We start from the raw sequence: 27,364 nt of genomic DNA, 5'->3' as shown, positions 1-27,364 counted from the left end.
TCCCCCAGCCCTGCCTCTTCCTATCTGTAGTTTTCTGCTTACTCATTGAAATATAACAGAGTGTACTGTGATTTCTGTACCTGCTGTTCTTGGTGTATTATGTCCAATACATTTTTTTAAACTTCACACAGTATTGACAACCTGTTCCTGTGTGGGGTTTCAAGATACATCCTGTGATAGTACTGTGAAAAAGCAGGTCATCATCATCACAACTAGACTGTGGTTCAAGAACACTTGGAGCCAGTAACTGAAATAAAACTGAATTTATTGAACCGGCAGCATTATTACACGCAGGGCACGAAGACAGATTCTCTTCTGTAGTGAAAAGAGATACAAAAAATAAAAGCAAAAATGCATTTTATTTCATAACAGGTGCATCCCGGGAGAGGGTGGGGGTGAGTGCCAGGTCTTCAGGAGGCACAAAGGCTGTGTGGAGAGGCTGGATACTCTGAAGAAAAAAAAAAAAAATAATAAAAACCTTCAGCATATCAGTTTCAACACAATCAGACATATAGTTAATGCTTGGGCCAAATAAAAAAAAAATTGTGTGGTTCCGGTTACCCGACCTACCCTATTTTTTCCACCCGACCCGAAATATTTTTTTGCTGAAAACGGGCTACATTTTTCAATATCAATCTGAAAAATCGATCACTGTGCGCAGCCTCGCTTTCACTCATGCGATTTTCCAGAAACCTCGCGCAAACAAGATCTTCAGTTTCATATAAATTTGTCGGTGTCCGAGTATCTCCAAATACCGGTAGTTTTGCAAAACAGTTGTTTAAAAAAATGCGACCACATACCAGAAAAAAAAAATATATATATATATATCATGATTTGCCACAAATTATGGATTGCCTTATAAATAATGTCTTTATAACAAATTATAACAAAATGTTCAGATCAGCTGAATAACTTTGAAAAGTCTTCACGGTTGCCATAAACAATTTTATAATTGAAAGCTCTTAAATGTACTTGTGTGTGAACTGTAAAGGAATACTTGAACATCGAAAACATTGCAGCTGATGCCTTTCAAATACTGTTCCACGAAAAAAAAAGTTACGAAGGTAGGTCATTTATTTCAAAGTTCCCTAACAATCCAATTAATATATAAAAATGTTAACGTCCATTTTACTGCCGTCAGCTACTTTTGTACATGTCCAATTCAGTGCCGGGTTTACAATGGTGCTGGGCCCACACTCGGAAGGGGCCCATAACGACCTAAAAAGAAATGTTAAATGTACACATTGCGATACTGAGCATATGTATATTTAAAAAAAAAGTTATGATACATTTTTTTTAAAATATGTATTATACAGGCGCGTGGCGTCACTGTCAGCCTCGTCATTGCTTGACTCGCATGCATGCGTGCGCGCTGCAGGCACGGGTGGGAACAAATGAAGAGTTGCTGTCCATAAGTGATTTGTACAAAATCAAGAAAAATCATTTAAGTGGCGCTCAGAAGCGCAAACGTAAAGCTGAAGTTGTTGTAACTACTGCAAAACTGCCTAGTATAAGCAGTTACTTCATTAACAGCGCTGCCACATCATTAACTGCTTCGTGAGTGCGCAGTAACGTTACATGATACTCCGGCCTACACTGACAATGGCGCTGACGAACACGGTGGCTCTTATTATTATGCTGCTTCTGATGAAATCCTTTCGCCACAGTCACAAAACAGCAACCTGACAATTAATAATAATATACTTTCCTCCGATGCTGGAAACCCCCCCCCACACACACACTATATAACATGTTTTGAATTTGTTACCTTGTTTAACTAAGTTTATACTAAAGTGTAACTCCAGTACAGAACGATAGAACGCGTCTATTTCTTTTTTTCTGTGTACTTTGTGTTTGTACATTAGCTGGCCATCTGTAATGAAACAAACGCTGGCAATGTCTACGAAAATTAGCCTTTCTTCCACTGTTCCCATTAAATGCATCTGGGTATTTCCCGTTTGATAAATAACTGAATATTTCTTGAAAGTTGGGCTCTCTTTTTCCAACAGGTCTACCCATCGTGTTGAAACTCTCTGCATGTGGTTGGATTGTGATGTTGCACATAATAACAACAACAAACCTGAGGTAGAATTGCATTCTTTTATAGTTTAGTTAGCTGAATAGTATTTGCTCTAAAACTTTTAGTCAGATACAGAATGCCATTCATATTTAGTCTAGCAGTACTATATACACACACACACACACACACACACGTTTTACGCATGGTTTAGAAGAAATATATATCTAGGCTACTAACAACAAAAACACAAAATAATAGGCTAGATGTATTAAATGTAGCTGTTTTTATTTATTTAAGCAGTTAGAAAATATGACATATGTACGTATTAGTATTAAACTCTTTACTGATATGATTGTGTTACAGGGTTTGGTCTTGAAAGGAAGTGTTTTGAATGTGAATTTAAAGCAGTGTTTTGAACATACCCTCATTACACTCTAGTCTAGAGTGTTATCAACTTACATTCAAAATTCAAGCCCTGATGGTTCATATGAGAAATGTGAAGGGTGAGAAAGTGTGAAGTTTCCCTTTTAGTGGGGGCTACGCACAGCTGGTGTTTTGGCCAGCTTTGGCTTTTGTTAGCTGTTTTTACCCACAGTGTTTTGTTTTGCATTTTTGCATTAATAATTTATTGTATGTACACTTGTGTGTATGGCCTTCTGCACTAGGACTACCATTGCTGGTTCCCTAGTGGCAGCCACCTGCATCTGCAACTCAAACTTGTAAGTATTGTAAATATAACCTGTGCACCTGTGTGCGTGTCAAGACAACTTCTGTCTCGATCTTCAGTCTTTTACAGCACTTCCCCAAACCCTCTATTACAAGGGGGAAAAATGGGGGCCCACAAATCTGTTCACAAAAAGTTAATCCGGCCCTGGTCCAATTACTAAAACGTACAGAAATATCTGAAAGTGAAAGCAGCTTTAATTTCTTATCGCTACTGCATTGCTGTGATGACAATATAAAGAAAACACATAGTTGTTATCTCAAAATATGTTAAATGTTCACAAAGCCTAGATAAAAAAAAAATAGATCGACTATGTATTATCACATAAATCAGAACGATTAAACAAACACCCTTTTTTTTTTTTTTTAAATTTAGTCGTTGCCAATTATTTATTTTTTTTTCTTCTCCCAATTTGGAATGGCCAATTATTTTATTATGCTCAGCTCACCGATACCACCCCTGCACTGACTCGGGAGGGCGAAGACGAACACACGCTGTCCTCCGAAGCGTGTGCCGTCAGCCGAGTGCTTTTTTTCACACTGTGGACTCACCATGCAGCCACCCAAGAGCTACAGCGTCGGAGGACAATGCAGCTCTTGGGCAGCTTACAGGCAAGCCCGCAGGCGCCCGGCCAGACTACAGTGGTCGCTGGTGCGCGGTGAGCCAAGGACACCCTGGCCGACCTAACCCTCCCTCCCCCCGGTCGTCCTCGGTCGGCAAAGGAATAGCCTGGACTCGCGACGTCCAGACTACAGGGCACATCCTGCACTCTACGCAAGTGCTTTTACTGGATGCGCCACTCGGGAGACCATAACATCAATTTTTTAAATATAAAGTGCTCTGCTATTAACGGTTTCAGATTTGTACTCATAAAAAGCCATTACAGGAGCAGCGCATCACCAGTCTATCATTCTAATGCCAAGTAATAATGTGGAATAGTCGTATGCCTTTGTGTTGCGCAGGTATTCACTTAAATTCAGACTGTCACAGTTTACAAAAGATCCCTTATTTTGAAAACTAAATGTTGACAAGTATGTGAACCCACTTTTGCAGTCAGCTATGCTCGCTGGAAGAGTTTCCACTGCGAGTATTTTTTGGTTTAGGGCCGTTTCACACCTAGTTTGTTTATAAAGATCCGATTCAGAATCCACTTGCAAACTAACTAAAATGTTGCAATTTTGCTTCACTTGGTTTCACACTGAAAAATATTTTCTCCAAGTGAGTTTGTTTGCCTTCACAACTGTAATCGCACCACAATGCGTTTGCTTACACATTACAATTCTTTCACGTGAATCTGATCGACTATGGACGTGGCCAAAATGATATCTTCCTGTTGATGCCTAGACAGATGTTAGTGGCGAGAACAATAAGAGCCTACAGTGAACGTATAAACATGGTGGGTTCCACCCGTGTCAGTCTTGTGATAGTACTACTATAGTAGATGCTGCTTATTATTAACCCCTTGGTTCCCAGTCAAAAGTTGTTAATAACTGAAGTTGTTAATAAGCAGAAAGCCACCGTTTCAAGTTAATTTCAATATTTATATGGAGCCTATATACACCGTACTTTTAGAAAGCACATCACTGAAATACACGTTTTAAGAGATCAGTCAGAAAGACATTACATTTCTGTTTATTAAACAAAATACAAAAATAAACCATTGTAAACTATAATAAAAATAGGCCTACAGTAAGGTACTGTAGGCTACTGCAACAGTGTAGCCTACTATACTACTATTGTCCTTAGAGAAAAGTAAACTGTTGATACTGTACTTGCATTTAATAATCAAGCACAATTTTAAAAATAGCTGTCCACATGTCTGCTTTTACAATTCGCCATCTCCAGCTGTAAATCCCTCTTAATTTTGCAAGCAGCTTCATAGCCGTTTTCAAAGCCACGATTCTGGCATATCTTGCAAAATGCATGCACTGCCTGCAACTGTTCTTTCAGTGAACTTTATCGGATATAGACAGTTGGAAGACAATCAGCAGATATAAATGTACAGAGCATCTATCAAACATTGTATCTGTAATAATTACATAATGTACGTTCATTTGGTTTGTTTGACATCTGCTGTTACAATGTCAGCACAAAACCCGTATTAGACATATTGCTGAGGAACACCCATGTTTTCATGCGTCGTTATGTACATTGTGTTCTTTTTGTTTTCACCATACAGTACACACACCCATGCGTGCTTTCCCGCACGATGTACTGTGGGTTATGCATTACATCAGTTTGTTCGGTTTCGTTTGCATCTTGGATTGTAATGCGATTGCTTTCACACTGTCCGACTGAGGTTGAAACGCATTACAGTTCCATCTCAAATTGGGCCGAGTCCACCTATTTAAGTGAATCCTAGTCCACTTGTTTGGTGCGCACTCTGATGCGTTTGGACGTTTCACACCTGCCAAAACGAACGAAACTTAGGTGTCAACTGAAATCAAGTGCAAATTATCCTCTCCAAACGAACTAGGTGTGAAAGGGCCCTTATTTTTGCTGCACCGAATCAAGCTAATATATGGAACGACCACCCCGAAGTCACGTGAACAGGACCTAAATGACTTCTTAAACATCAATATTAGTAACCGGACAACCAAGAAGCAGCCGCGAGGTGGGAAAGGAATTAAAATACAAAGTTACATATTGTATGTGTGTGTGTGTGTGTGTTATTTGTTTTATTGATAGTTGCGTTTAAATTGTTATATTTTAATAAATAGCACATTATATATTGTAACGATCGTAGAAACAGTCCCTGCTATAAAGAGATAATATTGTAGCGATCCTGGTTCCTGCAGGCAGGCGCATCACACAGGACAAGGCAATCCACACACAGGCGGAGGGCGGGCGCGAACCCGGGACCTCTCGCACTAAAGCATAGCGCCGATACTGCCGTACAAAAGAGACGGCTCCCTTGCAAGGAGCGTATTTTGGAATTATGTCGCTTTGTGTGATTCAGGTGGTCAGTGTGTTCCCATTGGCCCGAAGTGTGCAGCTGAGAACCAATGGGATGTGTAAGATTTGAATAAAGGGACGGGGCTGGGATTATAAGTGCCGCTGCGACGCCCTGTTGTTGTTGTGTTGTGTTTGCCATGGTTCCCGAGAAGCTGACTGAGATCTGCGAACTCTGTGTGTGGGGAGAAAGGGACTGAATAAAGTTTTTGGAACTAAGAACAAGCGTGTCTGTCTCTCCTGTTTTCTGGTTGCCTGTGAAACGCTACAATATATAATATATAGAAAAAAAAAATATCTGGACAGTATTAAACCTTTTTTGTGTATTTCCATTGGAATATGATATCCCTGTTACATCCTCTGTATCAATGAACTTGCAGTCTTCCCGTTATTTAGGAATGTTATATATAGATTGATATGATATGTGATATGACATTTTATCTTTCCTGAAATACGACTGGTGAGTGGGGACTTTTATTGTAGAAGTGACGATCAGAGATGTGCACAGGGCACTACGTTAAACTGGAGAGCTATCTGAATTAGTACAGTATTTGATGCTGTGCGAATACATCCATGTCAACTAGGATTACAGATGTTCATATAAATAATTTAACTGCACTTTAGGACGGTATGTATAGGAAGCCAATCGTTCTGTGCGTTTCTCAAATTATATATACACCTTAAAACACCATCTTCCACTAAAAACGTGTACGTTTTCTATATTAACAGGTTTAGATATCCCACGTAGACTTTATTAAAACGTCAAAAACATTATTCTTTACATGAAGAAAAGTGTTTGTACCCACTTTCCCACTCAATTTATTGAAAAGGTTCAAAGTCACAGAGCAATTTACTGTGAAAATAATATAACTTTGTTAAAGCGAGTCCACATAAACACTTATTTGCTTACCCCACAGTATATGACATGTCCACGAACAACATTTTTTAAAGGAAATACACATTTGGCAAGTAGTGATTTAAATGCTAACTTATTTTCCAGCTAACTTATTTCCTGTGACACCGGTACTGCTGCTGATAGTGCCGAGCCACTGAATACCCAGTGCCAAGAGGCTTATGCGAGTGTGTGCTGGCAACGTGATTTAAATACACCTTTACAGTAAATACAAATACATAAAATGTGGCTATGTGGATATGTTATTTAATCGTAATTAAACCTCATGCATATGTATGCGCGTGTGTATGTATCAATCAATACATAATACACCTAACTCTGATATTATTGAAAACCATGAACCAAATTTGAACAGATTGTGACTTGTTTGTAATCCTATAGCATAAAACAAGGCAGGCTGAAAGTTTATTAATGAAGATGCACCCTCAAAATGAGACTGAGCCAGCTGTGAGGTAGAGAAAGGGGAGATGGTGGGAGAATGAAACTATCACTTGCCACTTTTACCAGCTCACATTGCTTACTCGCCAAATAAAATAAAAATAAAAAATGTTACCTACCTACCCTATTTTTTTTTTCCAGCGTAACCAGAACCACACACTAATTTTTTCATTTGGCCTTGGCATGTATACAGCTTAGGCCAAATGGTTTTGCATCACCCTATAGAATTAACTAAATTTGCTTCATAAAGTCATAGTTTAGTTAACATATTGAATACCACACCGCTTCGTAGTTTTCCATATATTTGATGAAAAACTGACAAATTGAAAAAAAGTGATATTTCAAAATTTAACATGAAATACTATACTACTATTATGGCTTCCAGTAGACACTTGCGATATCATTTTGTAATTTCTTTGATTACATGATGTTAAAAAAAAGATATCAATTATGTTCAAATTTATATTTATATATAATATAAAAATAGTTAATGCAAAAGTTTTGGCCATAGCTCTATACAGTAGGATCCACTTATCCAAACTTCTCCAAGGACATACACAAAAACAAGGCTCTAGATAAAATTTCCAACTGTGTCCTTTGACCTTGGTCTCTGTGCTGCATTTGAAATAGTGACTAATAATAAGAAGCAGTTCTACTGTACCTGTGTTTTGTGATATTGTTTTATGATTTTTGCATCGCTGTAGTGTGAGCTCTGAGTGCCAGCAAGCGTATGGGTTTGTTTTTGATGTCCTTGTTTGTGATGAGTCTAAAGTATGTTTGCATACATAAAAACTGTGAGAATACCAAGGTTTCTTGTTTGTTTTTTCAACTTGTAACATTGCAGCTTTCAAGGATTACTGAAGTAAAAGTAAACTTTACACCATAAACACTAGCAAGTGATGCTACAAATTAATTTTATGCTGTAAGCTTTTAAGCCCCCCCCCCCCCCCCCCCACTGACAAATAGAATAAAAATATAGAATCTTGCCAACTAAATTGGTATGGCAGTCAAAGTACAGTACATGCACTGGGATATACACATTTAAAGTTGCACTCAAATATACTCCAGGGGCTCACACACTGATAAGACGTTGATTTAAATGACAGCACGGTTCGGATCTGCAACTGTTTAGATCAATTGTGTGTCAACTACCTTTAAAAAAAAAAAAAAAAAAGCGGTTTGCGATTTCTTTACAGGTCAAGCCAACATGCAATTAGAACAGCTCACTTGCAGACACTGTGCTGCCCCCTGCTGTTCAATTCACTCATCACGAAACAGTGCTGGTTATCTTGAAAAGAACCAAACTGATTAAAAGGAAAAAAACAAAGAGTCTCTGTGTAAAGGGACAAAACGTTCTGACAGTTTATATACAGACGTGCTCAAATTTGTTGGTACCCTTACAGCTCATTGAAATAATGCTTCCTTCCTCCTGAAAAGTGATGAAATTAAAAGCTATTTTATCATATATACTTGCATGCCTTTGGTATGTCATAGAATAAAGCAAAGAAGCTGTGAAAAGAGATGAATTATTGCTTATTCTACAAAGATATTCTAAAATGGCCTGGACACATTTGTTGGTACCCCTTAGAAAAGATAATAAATAAATGGATTATAGTGATATTTCAAACTAATTAGTTTCTTTAATTAGTATCACACATGTCTCCAATCTTGTAATCAGTCATTCAGCCTATTTAAATGGAGAAAAGTAGTCACTGTGCTGTTTGGTATCATTGTGTGCACCACACTGAACATGGACCAGAGAAAGCAAAGGAGAGAGTTGTCTGAGGAGATCAGAAAGAAAATAATAGACAAGCATGGTAAAGGTAAAGGCTACAAGACCATCTCCAAGCAGCTTGATGTTCCTGTGACAACAGTTGCAAATATTATTAAGAAGTTTAAGGTCCATGGAACTGTAGCCAACCTCCCTGGGCACGGCCGCAAGAGGAAAATCGACCCCAGATTGAACAGAAGGATAGTGCGAATGGTAGAAAAAGAACCAAGGATAACTGCCAAAGAGATACAAGCTGAACTCCAAGGTGAAGGTACGTCAGTTTCTGATCGCACCATCCGTCGCTTTTTGAGCGAAAGTGGGCTCCATGGAAGAAGACCCAGGAGGACTCCACTTTTGACAGAAAAACATAAAAAAGCCAGACTGGAATTTGCTAAAATGCATATTGACAAGCCACAATCCTTCTGGGAGAATGTCCTTTGGACAGATGAGTCAAAACTGGAGCTTTTTGGCAAGTCACATCAGCTCTATGTTCACAGACGAAAAAATGAAGCTTTCAAAGAAAAGAACACCATAGCTACAGTGAAACATGGAGGAGGCTCGGTTATGTTTTGGGGCTGCTTTGCTGCGCCTGGCACAGGGTGCCTTGAATCTGTGCAGGGCACAATGAAATCTCAAGACTATCAAGGCATTCTGGAGCGAAATGTACTGCCCAGTGTCAGAAAGCTCTGTCTCAGTCGCAGGTCATGGGTCCTCCAAGATTAGGGACATTTGTGGCAAGCCAGTCTGTTAAATTGAATCTCATCTGTTCCAATATCAATCTGGGGTCTACAATCCAATCTGCAACCAGACATTACACAAAAGTCAAAGACCACCTGTATGCATAATATTTCTGTATGATTGCTATTTATTCACCAACCACCAATATCTCCCTCACATCATAATATATTCAAAGCCTTCACGTTTAGCCGTCAGCAACCAGGCAGTGTGGGGAAGCAACGTAAAAGGCAAACCGAATGCTTGTTATTCTGTAAAAAGTGTAGGCCTACAGTACAAAGGAGGTTATATAATGCACTGGTGAGGCTGCATTGAGAATACTGTGTTCAGTTCTGGTCCCCACAATATAAGACACTGTGGCCATGGAAAAACAAATCCCAGGGATTAAAGAAATGGATGGAGGGAACTGAATACATTAAGACTAGAACAAAAAAATAGGGGATGCTTAATTGACATTTTTAAAATCTTAAAAGAATATGAGCAAGTTAACCCTACACTTTAAGCACTGCTCAGAAATCAGGACCAGAGGACACAGCTGGAAAAAAGGGGGGGGACAATACTTTATACAGACAGTGGTGAGGGTATGGCATGGGTTACCTACTGTAGTCATGTTATTGATGCTGAATTATTGGGCTCCTTTAAGACTCAACACAATAAAGTTTTGAGACCAACCAGCTACTAGGAACCGGACAAGCACTGATGGGCTGAATGGCCTCCTTTTAATTTGTAATACAATCATTATATTAAGACCATAGAAAATAGGTCTAGTTTACTCATGTGCAAACATTCTTGAGGTCTTGTTTAGATACATTTATGGTTCTAATTAAAGAACACTGAGCTATCAAAACAATGGTAGTAAATCAATATGTATTTCCACCAATGAATAGATCACATATTTTATTATCTGACCTTTCATAGGAAAATGGAAAACCTACAAAATGATGACAGCAATATTATTATTTATTTATTAGCAGATGCCCTTATCCAGGGCGACTTACAATTGTTACAAGATATCACATTATTTTTACATACAATTACCCATTTATACAGTTGGGATTTTACTGGTGCAATTTAGGTAAAGTACCTTGCTCAAGGGTACAGCAGCAGTGTCCCCCACCTGGGATTGAACCCACAACCCTCCGGTCAAGAGTCCAGAGCCCTAACCACTACGCCACACTGCTGCCCTTGCAAGGTTTATATATCTAGGTTTATATATCTTGCAAGATTTACTAGAATTATTTTGTTTGCTACGAATTCTTTAGGTGTTCCAAATAATTAAACTTTGAATTACTGTACCTATTTATAAAGCTGTAGCATTCAGAAAATAAGGAACCCTAAAACACAAAGCATAAAACATTTTCTCAGCTGTAAAAATAAATAAATAAAAATAGTTAATTCTCTTCTCTTACCTGATTGAGGTAAGTCTGACTCTGAAGTGATTTCTTTACATGTTCTGAGCTCTGCTCAAGAGACATCACCATAGAATCTTAAAGAAAACAAATATCTGTTGAGTAGGAATCCTACTAGTCCAACAATACAGCAGCATAATCAAATCGGTATGTAACAGTCTCATACGACAATACAGTACGTAGATATTATTTTTTATTTACTACCATGGCTTGCCATGTTTTAAAAAAAAAAAAAAAAAATCAGCACCGTACAGCCTACTTAGACCCTTATGAAATAGATTTAATTTACATAATTCTATTGAAAAGAACATCTATAAAAATTATTTGGAAAATCTCTTTATAGATTCTGTAGAAAAAAAAACAAAAAACAAAAAAACTATAGCCTATAGTATAGGCTTTCTAAGAAGCAGCTCCTGATGATTCTATAGAATTCCATGGAGGAAAACGACATAAACTGTCTACGGAGAATTAGCTCTGTGGAATACTTCCAAAGGATTCTATTGGCTACCTGAAAAAAAAAAAAAAAAAAGTACTGCAATTATGCACAATTAACAGGTACATTGTACCAGTGCAACAGCCTTTTTAAAAGTTGATGTGCAAACTTGTGTCCTACCTACACACACGTTTGTTTGTTTATGAGGACTTTGCATTGACTTTCACTATATTTATATTTACTATACCTAATTCCAGTCAAACAAAACTCCACAGGGTGAGTCAACAACAAACACAATATTTAGGCACTTTTAGTTTGTTTAAAAAAAAAAAAAAAAAACAATAATGACGGTTTAATATCTGTTTAAACACTACACGTACTTGGCTGTGTCTTCATAAAGTAGGTTTTGTCAGTCTTTCCTTCCCTGTGGAGACTTCTTTGACCTAACAAGCAGTCTACAAACCTGACGGTATTCTCTTGCATTTTGGTTTTACACACATTACTGGTATATTTGTATACCTTAGTTGAGATTATTTTGAGTTAAACTGGAGTATAACACTGTACGTGTGTGTTATTGGGCATATTTTGTTTTATGTAATTTTACCTAACTCCAAGAAAATATTTATATGATCCTTTTATTTAACCTAACGAAAAAAATATAATAAAGAAGCCGTACCAAGAGAACGGTTAACACCATCAAGTCGCAGTAAGAGACCCTTCATATCCTCCACTCTCAGTTTACCCGCCATCTCTGCTCTGCAAATTAAAATACTGTAACCTGCCGACCGTCCAACAACGTCTGCACGTAAAATGCGTAACTATGAGCTGACCACCGTGCCTATCACTACGCAATTTCTGTAGGACGATACGAGAATTCGAGAATTCAGACACGATCTTCCGCGTTTCCTCCATCCCGCCCCTTACTTCTTCTTTGCTTCCGGAAATAACTCCAGTATTACTCTGCACGAAACTCAAGGTTGGTCGTACTGTGTGAAATGTATTTTCTTATTTTTGTCACATTATACATATATTTGAAACCATATTATTCATATGCGTAGTTAAAAGCATAGAGAAAACACTACCTGTATTTAGATAATAAGTGAAACTGCTGTACTCAGGTGACATGAACTGTTTCATAATGTGACGGTTGGCATTGTCTGCCTAGATCACTGGTCCTCGGTGGTGCCCGCGGCAGCTGTGTTTAAATTATGGGTCGTGAACACATTTCTGATGGGTCGTAGCGTGGGAAAATAAATAAAGCTTTAAACACGTGTTGACAGTGCTGCTCGCTTGTGCTGTGCTTGTACGTACTCGACATATTTTTCCTGAAGGGCCTCTGCGATACGATCAACCAATTGAATACTGCATTTCCTCTGCGGTAGCCCAATCATAAGTTAGCTGGGTGGGACATAAATTGTGTCTGTTTCAGTTGTAGGTACTGACAGTAAGTTTAACCAATAGGACAGTGCAATATCTTCCAAGTTTTCCGCAGCTGTCCAATCATAAGCAAGCAGAGGTCGTTCACGGTATTCTGCATGAAAAGTGAAGGCGAATGAGTAGCCAATGGGAAAGTGAAATACCTGACAGCTGTCCAATCATTCGTGAGTAGAGGCGGGGTGTTAATATGTTGGAATTCAGGGTGCGTTCACGACACTTTTTTGCCGGCTAGATTGCAGACGGGTGTCTGCGCATAACGTCACGGTCTGTGCAGACGGAGCGTGGACAGCTTTGGTGAACAACAGTTCTGAGCAGAACCCAAATGGAGGTGGTGTTGAGAGAAATTCTAATTGCAGGAGTGGATGCAATCGAAGTTCCTTTTGTGCTCCACCAGCTTCATAATTTACAGCATGATCAGAAAAAAGTATAGTAGAAACAGTTCCTGCTATAAAGAGATAATATAAACGTATGTTTTGTGAAATGAGACAAATTAATAAGTATTATAACGGGCAGGATTCACGTAGACAGTACTGTATTTTGATCTGGGACAAACATAGTTCAAATACTTGCACATATGGTCACACATCTCACTTCAACTACCTGTTATTAAAGCTGATTTATTCTCCTTAATTCAAAGTAGGTTATTCCCTGTCCCTGATAGCCTTTCATCAATAACCAATTACACCTGCTGAAAATAACAGAGCGGTTTTAGGTTCATTTCAACCGTTTAGCATTATTATTATTATTATTATTATTATTATTATTATTATTATTATTATTACATGTTTAAACCTTTAGAATAAATATCTGAATATTTGAAAAGCATAATGACTGTGTGGGAAAGGAGTCAAATCATTTTAATTTGTATTCCAAGTTATTCATAAGATAATTAATGACATGACTCGAAGGCGATTCACACCCCCTGACTAGGTGGCAGTAGCACATGGAGTGAGGATCTGGTTGCCTACACACTTTTTTGTCAGCCAACGCTCGTCTATTGTTTTGAGCCGCGGCTGCTCCAGTGCAGAACCTCTTGAGAAGCTGCGCGGCTGTGCAGACTTTTAAGCCCGTGGATGCGTGACCTGGTGACGTCTTTTCCGGCTGAGTTCACGCAGACGATGAATTTGGACAGGTTTTCCGCAGAATCTGCGCAGACTTAGCAAAGGCTGCGTATCTTGAACGCCCGTGCCCAAATTACTTTGAGGACCACTGGCCTAGATGTTGTTGAAGTAACGTTTTTCAAATCAGATGTCTTGTTCTTCCTGACACAGATACTATGGCGGCTGAGGAACCGAACATAGTTAAGGAAACCTTGCTTATCACAGGCGGGGGAGGTTACTTTGGACACCGGTAAGTTGAATGTACTTAAAAAAATACAGCACTTGTTTGGTTTGTTTTGTTTTTTAAATGCTATCATTTTCAAAAGGTTCACATCAAACTAGTAAAAAAAAAATTGCTTTGACCATTCTTTACTACGGTTGCACAGCAGGCATCACATAAGAGCAAGTAGTTTATAATGCAATTATATTTGCTGCCCCCCTCACAGCCTAAGTGGTTCTGTTTGCAATTATTCAAATACTGCGTTGTATTTTTATTTTGTGTTTAGTCTGTGTTACGGTGCATTCAGCTGAGTTCAGAAGCTGCTCTTTAGTTCTAGTTGCCTGTCACTGATACATGTAAAGAGCCAGTTTCCTTTTGTTTGTCTGGCAGTACAGAGCAGTGCTCCAGAGGGTGCCTGCATGTAGTAATATAAAGACACTTTGGCGAGCCAGTGTTACATATGTCTGGCAGGCAGCTACAACTGAAGAGCAGCTCCTGGTCTCCTATACAATGCACCTTAACACAGACATGATGTTGGGCAGTAATTAAGAAAATATAATTTGAAGCTACTCTTTAGTGTTACACGCTGTGTCTGACATATCGGGGTGACGTATAATGATCATTCTTTTGCAGCCTGGGCTGTGCCCTCCATAAAAAGGGGGCGAGAGTCATTCTGTTTGATGTCCACCCGCCTATCCAGAGCATTCTGAAAGGAATCACGTTTATACAAGGAGACATTCGGAACTATCCAGAGGTGGAGAAGGTGCTGAGGGACACAGATTGCGTTTTCCACTTGGCTTCTTATGGGATGTCAGGTAGAGAGCAGCTCAACCGAAAACTGATCGAAGAGGTGAATGTGAGAGGAACGGAGAACGTGATCCAGGCCTGCTTGAAAAACGGGGTACCGAGACTGGTCTACACAAGCACATTTAACGTGGTGTTTGGGGGCCAGGTTATAGAGAATGGAGACGAGTCTCTCCCATACTTGCCTCTCCACCTCCATCCAGACCACTACTCCAGGACCAAATCTATAGCGGAAATGGCCGTGCTCAAAGCAAATGGCGCTGTGTTGGAAAGCGGGAGCGGTATTTTGAGAACCTGCGCCCTCCGCCCAGCTGGGATCTACGGGCCTGGGGAGCAGAGACACCTGCCTAGAGTTGTCAGCTACATTGAAAGCGGGGTCTTTAAGTTTGTCTATGGGGACCCAAACAGCCTGGTGGAGTTCGTCCATGTTGATAACCTGGTGGCAGCTCACGTGCTTGCAGCCCAAGCCCTGGCAGCTGAAAAAGAGCACAGAGCCGCCGGCCAGCCCTACTTCATTTCCGACGGGAGGCCGGTCAACAACTTTGAGTTTTTCCGCCCTCTAGTGGAAGGTTTGGGGTACACATTCCCCAGGGTTCGCCTCCCACTCTCCCTGATATATTTCTTTGCATTTCTGACAGAAATGGTCCACTTTCTCGTTGGCCGCTTTTATAATTTCCAGCCTTTGCTGACTCGCACTGAGGTCTACAAGACAGGGGTCACTCACTACTTCAGCATGAGCAAGGCTAAGGAAGGGCTGGGCTATGAGCCCCAGGAATACAGCATGGAGGAGGTTGTAGAGTGGTTTAAAGTGAATGGCCATGGAAGAAAGTCTAGCCTCTACTCCTTTAAAAAGCTGGTACGGGATATTTTACTTGTGGCTGCACTTGCTGCTATAGCCTTTTCTTGCATTCCAGTTGTAGGTTCATAACTATACTGAACAGTCAATTTTGTATGCTTAACAACAGAGCGTTTTGCTAGGAGCGTGGAATGGACTGAGCGGAGTGTGAGCGCAAAAAGTTTCTGGCACCGCTCCCTCTCCAACACCCGCTTCAAATCCGCCCCCCCCCCCCCCCCCCCCCCCCAAGTTTGGCTGGCGACCTGAGCAGTGCACATGTTGTGTGCGTGTCATTAGTAGGTTTCTTTTTTTTACACGCCCATTTGCCTAGTAGTTTAATTTTATGTATTTTGTGGCTATATTATTATTATTATTATTATTATTATTATTATTATTATTATTATTATTATTATTATTATTAATCTAAGCGTATCATAGCCTACGGCATATACCTCAGGTAACTAAAAAAAAGTTTTATAGCTCTTTCGTATACATTTTGGAAATGATTTACACTAGCAGTGGAGCTGGCTGCAGAATTAGAAGCACCGGAGCGGACTGGGGAAATAAAATCCATGGAGCGAGCGGTTTCAAAGAGGAAGAGAGCGAGGAGCGGCATTTATGAACACTCCACTCCGCTCACATGGTCTGCTCATCAACAAGTTTTTCTTTATTATGTAATCTACAATTTAATAGGGATATGTCAGTCTGTAGCAGTGGTGCACAGCGAAGGCCATTCTAGCCCAACTATTTATTACAACCATACCCTTAATCCTCTATTCAGGTGTTTATCCATTAAGTATGTCATTGAGTACCTCTAAAACCTGTTGATCAGTTGTGCACTGCTGGTCTATAGTATAGTTAATATACATTTTCTACCTCAACCCAGCAAGTAATGTACTGTACCGTTGCTTTAAATTGATACTTGGAACCATGCCTCTCTGGATATTGTCCTCAGACAGTGAGACCTGTTATTTCACTAGGTGGGACCAGACCAGTACTGCAGAGTCAGTTGCTGACAGGCTTTGTGTCCTGGGACTCCTGATGGGAGTGGAATGAACAGGTGCAGCCCCACTTTCCTTGCATATTCTGGGGGATAATATGGAGAGATGTGTGCTATCTGCAAAAGTGAAAATGATTGGGCTCTGTTTGAATTACCTGGACAGGGGAAGATGGAGTTTTCCCTTCTTACTATTATTGTATTGCCCACCCTTATCGTGACACACTTACTTTATACAATGAAATGTATTACTAAAACCAGTAATATTGAAGGGGACCATTGAATAAGTAACACATTAAATGTATTATCTTTGTATTAATGTGGTGCTACTGGTCTAATTTTTCATATTATCTGAATATTAGTATACTGTTTACAATTCACAGTGGAATTGTTTTGTTTCTTTTGGTAGAAAAAGAGATGCATATGACACTATTTCTTTGGGGGGTACCTTTTATGCGTAATTGATTTTGCTTTTTTAATTTGTTAATACAAATCTTGTTTTAAAATTTACTTAAATAAGAACATAAGAAAGTTTACAAACGAGAGGAGGCCATTCAGCCCATCTTGTTCGTTTGGTTGTTAGTAGCTTATTGATCCCAGAATCTCATCAAGCAGCTTCTTGAAGGATCCCAGGGTGTCAGCTTCAACAACATTACTGGGGAGTTGGTATCAGACCCTCACAATTCTCTGTGTAAAAAAAGTGCCTCCTATTTTCTGTTCTGAATGCCCCTTTATCTAATCTCCATTTGTGACCCCTGGTCCTTGTTTCTTTTTTCAGGTCAAAAAAGTCCCCTGGGTCGACATTGTCTATACCTTTTAGGATTTTGAATGTTTGAATCAGATCGCCGTGTAGTCTTCTTTGTTCAAGACTGAATAGATTCAATTCTTTTAGCCTGTCTGCATACGACATGCCTTTTAAACCCGGGATAATTCTGGTTGCTCTTCTTTGCACTCTTTCTAGAGCAGCAATATCCTTTTTGTAAAGAGGTGACCAGAACTAAGCACAATATTCTAGGTGAGGTCTTACTAATGCATTGTAAAGTTTTAACATTACTTCCCTTGATTTAAATTCAACACTTCTCACAATGTATCCGAGCATCTTGTTGGCCTTTTTTATAGCTTCCCCACATTGTCTAGATGAAGACATTTTTGAGTCAACATAAACTCCTAGGTCTTTTTCATAGTTCCCTTCTTCAATTTCAGTATCTCCCATATGATACTTATAATGCACTTATTTTTTTCCTGCATGTAATACTTTACACTTTTCTCTATTAAATGTCATTTGCCATGTGTCTGCCCAGTTCTGAATGCTGTCTGGATCATTTTGAATTACCTTTGCTGCTGCAACAGTGTTTGCCACTCCTCCTATTTTTGTGTGTCGTCTGCAAATTTAACAAGTTTGCGTACTATATCAGAATCTAAATCATTAATGTAAATTAGGAATAGCAGAGGACCTAATACTGATCCCTGTGGTACACCACTGGTTACGTCGCTCCATTTTGAGGTTTCTCCTCTAATCAATATGTGACAGGATGGCGCAAGAGATGAGGCCCAGAGACAGACTGCAGTGCAAACACAACACTTTTATTAAATAGAAAACACAAATAAACAGGCACAAGGGCCAAACAAAAGGTTTTTAAACACAAACAAACACAAAGTAAAACTTACAAAAATAAGGCCTCCAGACTGAGCTATGCCTTCACTGGAATACAAAATTACAAAAAAACAGCACACAAAGAAAAACAAGCAACAACAACAAAAAAAAAAAACCTGCTTGCTTCCTCAGCTACCTCTCTTTACTGAGAGGCTGAGGCCTCCTTTTATGTCAGATGGCTGGGCACTAATTGATTGTTAATTACTCCCACTTGAGACAATAAACCTGGGCAGGGAGGAGAATTTAACCCCATCCCTGCCAATATTTACAAGGGCAGAGTCCTGCTCTATCACACAGTACTTTCTGTTTTCTACATGTTAACCACTCCCTAATCCATGTGCATGCATTTCCTTGAATCCCTACTGCGTTCAGATTGAGAATTAATCTTTTATACGGGACTTTGTCAAAAGCTTTCTGGAAATCTAAATAAACCATTTCGTATGATTTGCAATTATCCATTGTCGATGTTGCATCCTCAAAAAAATCAAGCAGGTTAGTTAGACACAATCTCCTTTTCCTTAAACCATGCTGACTGTCTCCCAGGATATTGTTACCATATAGGTAATTTTCCATTTTGGATCTTATTTTAGTTTCTATAAGTATACATATAATAGAAGTCAGGCTTATTGGTCTGTAGTTACCTGGTTCGGTTTTGTCTCCCTTTTTGTGGATCGGGTATTAGGTTTGCAATTTTCCAGTCTGTCGGTACAACCCCTGTGTCAAGAGACTGTTGCATGATCTTGGTTAACGATTTGTAAATAACTTCTTTCATTTCTTTGAGTACTATCGGGAGGATCTCATCTGGCCCAGGGGATTTGTTTATTTTAAGAGCTCCTAGTCCCTTTAACACTTCTGCCTCTGTTATGCTAAAGTTATTTAAAACTGGATAGGAACAGGTCGACATGTGGGGCATGGTGTCTGTGTCATCCTTTGTAAAAACCTGTGAAAAGTAATCATTTAATCCTGGCAGCTAAGAGTGGGTAACTGGAACACATCATTGGCCTCTTCCCGGCCACCCAGTGGGTATTTAAAACCCCAGATAAATCTGCCACATTTTTTTAGACAATTAAAAAAGACCTGTGACATTTGCATAGACTACTGTTTTGTGGACTTTTGTCGTCTTGTAACGCAGTTATTTATTTATTTATTCATTTCCAAGATATTCTTGGATATATTCATTATTATTTTACTGTTTGTTTTCTTTGATTACATTTCATTCAAGGTATGGTATCAATGACTTTTGTAGCCAGAGCGGATCAGAATATTAAGACACTGATGGGTGTCTGTGCCCCATATTTCTGATTGTGCAGTTATCCTTTACAATCTTAGTTTTCCAAGCTGATCAAAGTCTAAAAACAATTAGGAGGCACTAATATGTACCTTGATTATTCTGTTTGCGCAGATACTGTGTTATGCACTAGAATTGATTATAAATTATGCTGCCTCTAACCTCTTCAGACATTTTCTGAGGAAATTCTAGGAGAAAGCTATAAGTGAGCATGTATGTGATGTATGATTCACAAAATGTAAATGGAATATATAAAAATACAAGGAAAACAGGTCACACAGATATTATTATTATTTTTTGTTTATTTAGCAAACGCCTTTATCCAAGACAGCTAGGGTGTGTGAACTATGCATCAGCTGCAGTCACTTACAACTACGTCTCACCCTCAAGACAGAGCACAAGAAGGTTAAATGACGCTCAGAGTCACACAATGAGTCAGTGGCTGAGCTAGGATTTAAATCGGGGACCTCCTGGTTACAAGCCCTTTTCTTTAACCTCCTGTAAACCTGTGCAATCAATGTTTCTTTGCACATGACTCAATGAACTGTGTTACTATTAAAAGTCTTAAAATGAAATAACTAGTTAATATGAAAATCTATCACTTGTAGGCAAAATTTCCATTCTATAGATTCTTGTCCTTTTGAATGTGTTATTTTCTCTGTAAATTATTAATCAACATTTTTGTAAGCAAATTATTCATCCAATCATCCCTAGTCCTTTAAAAACACGGTGGTAAAATACAATTTTAAATAATTATATAAGAATTTAAGATATGAGCCCTATTCAACTCAAGTCTGTTTTGAAACAGGAAATAGTTTTTTTTCTATCTTTTTTTTTTTTTTTAGTATTTCCATTATATGTGACAACCTTTTATGAACATCAAACTTTTATTAGACAAAAACACAACTTTACAGAGTGTGTAGTGTCTAATGGAATTGTTTTCATCTTTCCCTTGCCTTTTTATAAGAATTAAATTCTGTTCATCCAATATTGAGGACGGAAGGTGCCCACTTGAAGACTCCAGAGAGGTATCCTACTTAGCTAAATCTAGACGGTTGTCATGCTGATGCGCTGGGGAGACCGCACTGTGGTTGATCCCGGGAGCCAGAATTGCAGCTGTTGTGTGTGCCAATGTGCTGGGGAGGCAAAATAAGCTGATCCCTGGAGCCAGCATTACACTTCAGCCATCAACACCAGGCAGAAGTATATCTACATCATCAGATGGAAAGAAATGCAAATGGATGGAGATGCAGATGGATCACATTAGTTTACTGTAAAGCTACGTCTTGGTGCTTATCTTAGCAAGAGCCGAGGTCAAATCAGCATGAAGTTTTAAAATCTACTCTCATGTAATGGAAATCATGTAGGAGTAGATGGACCAGTAGAGATGTGATTCACATGCTTGGAATAGAATGAGAAAGGCTGATCAGTCCTGGCTGTTCCAATTCTCCAGACAATGCTAACTTAATATTAGAGCATGAGAATGAAGGACCGCTCACAATGATTGCAAACATCTTAAAAAGACAAGGGGAAATGTAAACAAGAAAATAAAATGACACTTGAAGTTACTTAATTTGTCAAAGTGAGTGAACTTTTTCTTTTTGTTTCTAGCGCCCTAGATCTTGAGTTCTGATGAAGATATTTAAAAGTGGATGGGGTCTGCTCGATTATATTATACCTATTTTGCATATCAAACTGAAGATACGCTTCATCCATCCATCCATCCATCCATCATCATTAACCGCTTACTCCTTTACAGGGTCGTGGTGAGCCGGAGCCTAACCCGGCATACACAGGGCGCAAGGCGAGATGGGACGCCAGTCTGTCGCAGGGCACCACACACACACTGACACAGAGAGCAATTTAGAGTCACCAATCAACCTGGACAGCATGTCTTTGGACTGTGGGAGGAAACCCACGCAAACACAGGGAGATCATGCAAACTCCACACAGACAGTACCCTAGGCCGGATTTGAACCTAGGACTGAGGCAGCAGCGCTAACCACTACGCCACCGTGCCGCCCCTAAAATATGCTTCAGTTCTGCTTTAAATGTAAATAGTCATGACATTTAAAAAAAAAAATGCTGAGTTGAGTTCCAATGTAAAATGACAAATATATACAAATAGATGTCATAAATGAATGGAGTCTGCTGGATTATATTAGAACTATTTTGCATATCACACTGTAGATAAGATACAGTTATGCTATAAATGTAAAGTAAACAGTCATAAAAAATGTAAAACGCCAGGTTGAGTTCCAGTGTAAAACAATCTTATACATATACTGGAGTCTGTTCATGTGATCTAAAAAGTGGTGGCCTAAATAGCACTGTCGTTTTAATCTTTAAAAGAGGACTTGACCAACACGTTTATTTTGTGTATTTTGTCTTAAAATTAGTTTTGAAGACATTGAAAATACTTCTAGCTAAAAGGACTGCCATAAAATGTTCTTATAGTATTTCCAAATTCAGCACTATTGAATGTTTACTAGTTCTGGATAATATCTTATTAAGTTATTTTTTACTTAAGCTGTGGTGGTATTCAGATCACTGGTTCCCCTCCCTAATATACCATCTTATTACTATATCATAAAAATATATCTATACCTACAGCTATGGCCAAAAGGTTTGCATCACCCTATAGAATTAACTAATTTTGCTTCATAATGTTGAATGAAACCTGCTGAATAATGTTAGGTTAACATATTGAATTACATACTGCTGTGTAGTTTTCCATATACTTAATGAAAAACTTAAAAAAATGGAAACATTTCTAAATCTAACATAGATGAAATGCTAGCCGTATTAGTCCAGAAATGATAGAAAAAGAGAAAGAGATGTGATACCTTTCATTGGACTAACTAAACAGTAATTAATCACAAGCTTTCAAGACCTCAAAGGTCTCTTCAGGTGAAAGTTGGAAAGATTGATGTTTACAAATATCAATCTCTTTTTCCTACTTTCATCTGAAGAGACCTTCGAGGTCTTGGAAGTGCAACGGCAAAAGCATTTCCCCCACAGAGGAGTACAATAATTAACATTATAAATCTAGCAAAAATTACATAATGTTTTTCATCAACCTATACTCAACTGGGATAAACCACAGATGGATGAAAGTGGAGAATCTTTCTAGATTGCCTGTGAAGCTTTAACCAAGACCTCCAATTTATTGTCATTTGGGGTGAGGTCAGATTGCTCCAGGAATTCACACCCTGCAGCTGCAAATAATGTCAGATTCCTTTCTTGGAAGTCAGATAGAGGCGTGCTGTCTAGTGTATATAAGGTGAACCAATTGTTCATCTTCAATCAGGTCATACCATCCATATATACCTGCAAGAAAATCATTTCACGCTCTTTCCAAAAGGGCTGCATATTTAGAACAAAGCTTACACATGGAAACTCTGCAAAAGGTAAGATTGTATTCCTTTGATTGTTTTGGCAGGCATTCTCTGGTGCATTCTCTGGTAGAGAGAAGTGTTAAAGAGGTAGAAGTATTAAAGGGACTAGGAGCTCTTAAAATAAACAAATCACCTGGGCCAGATGAGATCCAAGGTATAGACAATGTCGACCCAGGGGACTTTTTTGACCTGAAAAAAGAAACAAGGACCAGGGGTCACAAATGGAGATTAGATAAAGGGTCATTCAGAACAGAAAATAGATGGCACTGTGAGGGTATGAAACCAACTCCCCAATAATGTTGTTGAAGCTGACACCCTGGGATCCTTCAAGAAGCTGCTTGATGAGATTCTGGGATCAATAAGCTACTAACAACCAAACGAACAAGATGGGCTGAATGGACTCCTCTCGTTTGTAAACTTTCTTATGTTCTTATGATTGTCATACAATAGTTCATATAACGTTTTTAGTTTTATGTATGCCAAGCAAAACAGTGTTAAAAGAATTTAAGAAGTTTTTTAAATTATGCATTATTTTTCTATATTGTCACTATAATTCAATTTGACAATTTTTGAAAGAAAAACAGTTAAATAAACATCACTAGACTCATTTTCACACAGCAATGTAGTGGCAAGCAGGTTTCAACACGTATCTATAGTACCCGAGTCTGTTTGCAGTTAAATTAGAGTGCACATAATTGTAACCTATGTAAAAATTTAAATGAATGTGTCCATTATGCCATGGCTATAAGTGGATGCAGTTTTGTGGGACACTACCAAAGCTTTACATAAACTATATTAATAAGGTCAAGGGTCTATATACGGTTATCGTAATATAAAATACAATTGCCAACACATCATGGCCGAAAATGACATATTTTCTTGGAATTTGATTCATGTTTAATGGAACTACCATCGCATACAAGGAACTTGTCTATTGCCACATCCTTATGTTTTCAATTTTATTGAGTCCTATGTAGACCCAATTTTGCTTATTTTATTGTTCTACTTTACATCCATTCTAATGGATTAAACAACACACTGAAGACAGTAGATTAGTAATGGTGCTCAAATTGATACAAATCAGGAAAAATTACCTTAATTAGAAAAACTGCACAAGTGAGCCTACATAGCATTCGATACATATGGAAACAATAAGAACTTTACAAAAGACATTTCTGTAAATCTACACCATAGTAATACCAGGAGAAACAACTTCCATAGTAAATATTTCATTTTTGGACATCACTTGTAGGCACATTTCCCATCTTAAATCTTATATATGTTTACCATAGTAAAAGCATAATATAGTGTAATAAAGCATAGTAAAGCCTAGAACACTGAACAACCCCAGAGAGGTATACAGGTTTATGGTAAATGCATAGTATAACCATGCGAAAAGCATGGGAGAAAACTGCAAAACTACTGTGCATATTTACTGTGGTAAAACCGTATAGTACACTTTGCCATTACCCTGTAGAAGTGAGACTGAGTGAAGCTATTTATCTTCTGGAATACTTCAGGTTGTTCTTTTATTGTCGCTGGTGGCCCCGTGTTGGTGGCAACACTGCGAAACCAAGAGAAGCCACGAGCTGTGCATGCATGCCAGTGAGATTGAGGATGAGAACATGCAGATCATAGTTGTGGGGAGGAGGGTAAAGTGGAGTCAGCACCTCTCTGTCTACATGGCCAATCAAATGAAGGCAGACATGAGGAAGAAGAGGCAGCTGAGCTCCTGTGAAGATCTGCAGCTGATGTCCAATGGACTGAGCAATGATGAAGAGCGCTCCATCTCACCATGGGCATACACGTAAGGAATAGTTAATCATATCCTCTATATAAAGAATTTGAATGATCAAGCTACCTAAACCATGTGGTGGTACCCCACACTTTAATATTCAGGGGTAGGTCTTTTATCGACCAGGTTTTCCCACTCATCCACTTTGTTCAACTATCCTTGAATAGGTAGTTCCATCCTCTTTAAATATATGCAAAAGTTTATTTTTTTTTATATGTCCCTGTTACAAAGACGGCTTTTATTTTATTTTAGTTTAATTTACTTTCCTTTCCTTTACTTCTTTCCTCCTTCTCCTCACCCATTCTCCACTCACCAAACACACAACCCTGAGTGAGTGAAAACATGCTGCTTTTATGCAGTTGTACCGAGATCAATTGCTAGTCAATCATTCAATTGGAATCTCGGTACAACTGCACGTGAATTAATTAAAGTGCACTTTCCCGTGTTCACATACTAATACTTTAAATGCACGTAATGTGATGTGCCATCCTCGTGCCTAAATACAAATATACAATTTAAATCACACGTGAAACACAGACCCGTTTATATCCCGTGTACCAATGCCTATACACCAACATTTACACACAACACTTAACATATAAACAAACTACGCACAAGGGCGTGGCCACATTGCCACAGTCCCACAATATTATCAATATACTCCCAGTGCAGAATGTCTATTTGGGACAGCTATTCTTCAACCCCAAAACATGTTTCTGCATTGCCAATTGCCAAAACTTCTGTTTGTATATGCAAAGAGTTTGATTTGTCTTTGGTGCACTCTGATTAATCTGGCCCTATATGTCTGATCCCCCAGGCTCAACATTGATGAAGACAGGTACCCCAAAGTACTGGCTTTTGCTGAATGTCTTTGCGCCGGTTGTATTAGTGAGGTCACAGGGAGGGAAATGACCAGCCTCAACTCACTGCTGCTAACACAGAGGATGATGGTCCTGCGTCGGAGACCCTGCTTCAGCAACCCCAACCTCTCAGCATTTTATGTGGACTACATCAGCGTGCCTGTAGGCTGCACATGTGTTCGACCCCGCACATACCACTTTTGAAACTGTCTTTATTCCACTTGGTGGTGTAGGATATCTGAGTAGCAATTTAGAATATTGTTATACTAGTGGGGTCTAGTGTATGTGAATATCTCCTGTGTTTGTATTGTCAACTGTATGTATTGGTTGTGTTTTATGTATTGAAACCCCCAAGCACTCCCTCCTCTGTCTCTGAAATTGTTACATTTGTGTGGCGGGAAGGAGCCTTGTTATATAAACTCGGAGCGGGAGTATTGGCGCGCTCTGATTCCCAGCTGCGTTAGGGTGAGGTACTGTACTGCGGGACTGTGCTGCGGTATGAGTGTACTACACGGAGGGCCTTGCAGTGCTGAATACAACCTCTGTACTGTTACATTGTTTTCTTAATAAACGGTTGGTTTCAGTTAAACTGGCTGAGTCAGTGCCTTATTTTCTGCCGCCGGATAAAGCAAGCCTTTGGTCTCCATCCACCCTCCAACGATCTGCGAGACTCGCGCAGCGACCTGCCCGGGGTAAGCCAGTGAGTAAGCCGACCGAGATGGACGGGCAGGAGGTAACAATATTTATTTCAAGTAATGGAAAATGTCATTGTAAATAAGAGATATTTACTTTTTATTTATGTATGTATGTAGTGTTTTGGATTTGAAAAAAACCTAAAGACACATTTTAAATCAATTTTCTAATCTCTTATTAGCATCTCTAATAAGCTGAATATATATCTGTTCTTTGTTTTTTGTACTTCTGATAAAATAATTTTAATTTTAAAGGAGGCCTAATGGGGGCAGTGTTTACAGAAATACAGTGAGCAATTCAGATATGCATGTGTATTTGTAAACAAGATGTTGAGAAAATAAAATCACATTAAACAACTATCTTTATTAACTGATCTACAATTATTTCAAAGGGTGCCTATGTAATACTGGAGATATCAAATATACCTGACAGAGGTGATTCCCTGCTGTCCTTATAAAAGATTACCAAAGTAAAATAATTGCTGTAATAAAGCATAGTGAAATCACAGTAAAGCATAAGTAAATGGTAGGTATGGTAAAGCATATGAAAAAGTATTGCAATTCATGGTAAACTATGTAAATACGTAGTATAACCATGGGAAAAGCATGGGAAAACTGCAAAAATACTGTGTAAATTTACTGGGGTTAACTTTTATAAGGGTGCTGTCCCTCAACCACATTGTTTTAGGGCCCCATTTGGTTTGGTTGAAACCTGTGTAAATTGTGGATAGGATCTGTTTTTTTCCACTTCTAACAAATATGTAAATATGTGACATGGGCTAGATCAGCCAAAGTGTCTTTATACTGTATTAGTAAGTGCTGGCAGCATTTAGTGCATAGCAGTATATTGCCAGCAAAACTAAATTAAATTGAATCCAAAGTGGCAGAT

General features: G+C 38.8%; 2 protein-coding genes across 2 annotated transcripts; both read left to right on the top strand.

Moving 5' to 3' along the window:
* The first annotated feature begins 12,214 nt into the window (after nt 1-12,214).
* On the top strand, nt 12,215-16,350 carry sdr42e1 (short chain dehydrogenase/reductase family 42E, member 1). The gene is made up of 3 exons (XM_034042382.3): nt 12,215-12,371; nt 14,104-14,182; nt 14,786-16,350. The coding sequence occupies exons 2-3, from the start codon at nt 14,109-14,111 to the stop codon at nt 15,882-15,884; spliced, it is 1,173 nt and encodes a 390-aa protein (XP_033898273.1). The 5' UTR covers nt 12,215-12,371; nt 14,104-14,108; the 3' UTR covers nt 15,885-16,350.
* A 138-nt stretch (nt 16,351-16,488) lies between these two features.
* Nucleotides 16,489-26,372, top strand: LOC131698957 (interleukin-17C-like). The gene is made up of 4 exons (XM_058994090.1): nt 16,489-16,494; nt 16,650-16,844; nt 24,649-24,935; nt 25,741-26,372. Exons 1-4 carry the CDS (start codon nt 16,489-16,491, stop codon nt 25,985-25,987), a joined length of 735 nt encoding a protein of 244 aa, XP_058850073.1. The 3' UTR covers nt 25,988-26,372.
* The last annotated feature ends 992 nt before the right edge of the window (nt 26,373-27,364 follow it).

This window comes from Acipenser ruthenus, chromosome 20, assembly GCF_902713425.1.
Source record: "Acipenser ruthenus chromosome 20, fAciRut3.2 maternal haplotype, whole genome shotgun sequence".
NCBI lineage: Eukaryota > Metazoa > Chordata > Actinopteri > Acipenseriformes > Acipenseridae > Acipenser > Acipenser ruthenus.
This window is presented reverse-complemented; position numbering and strand designations above follow the sequence as displayed.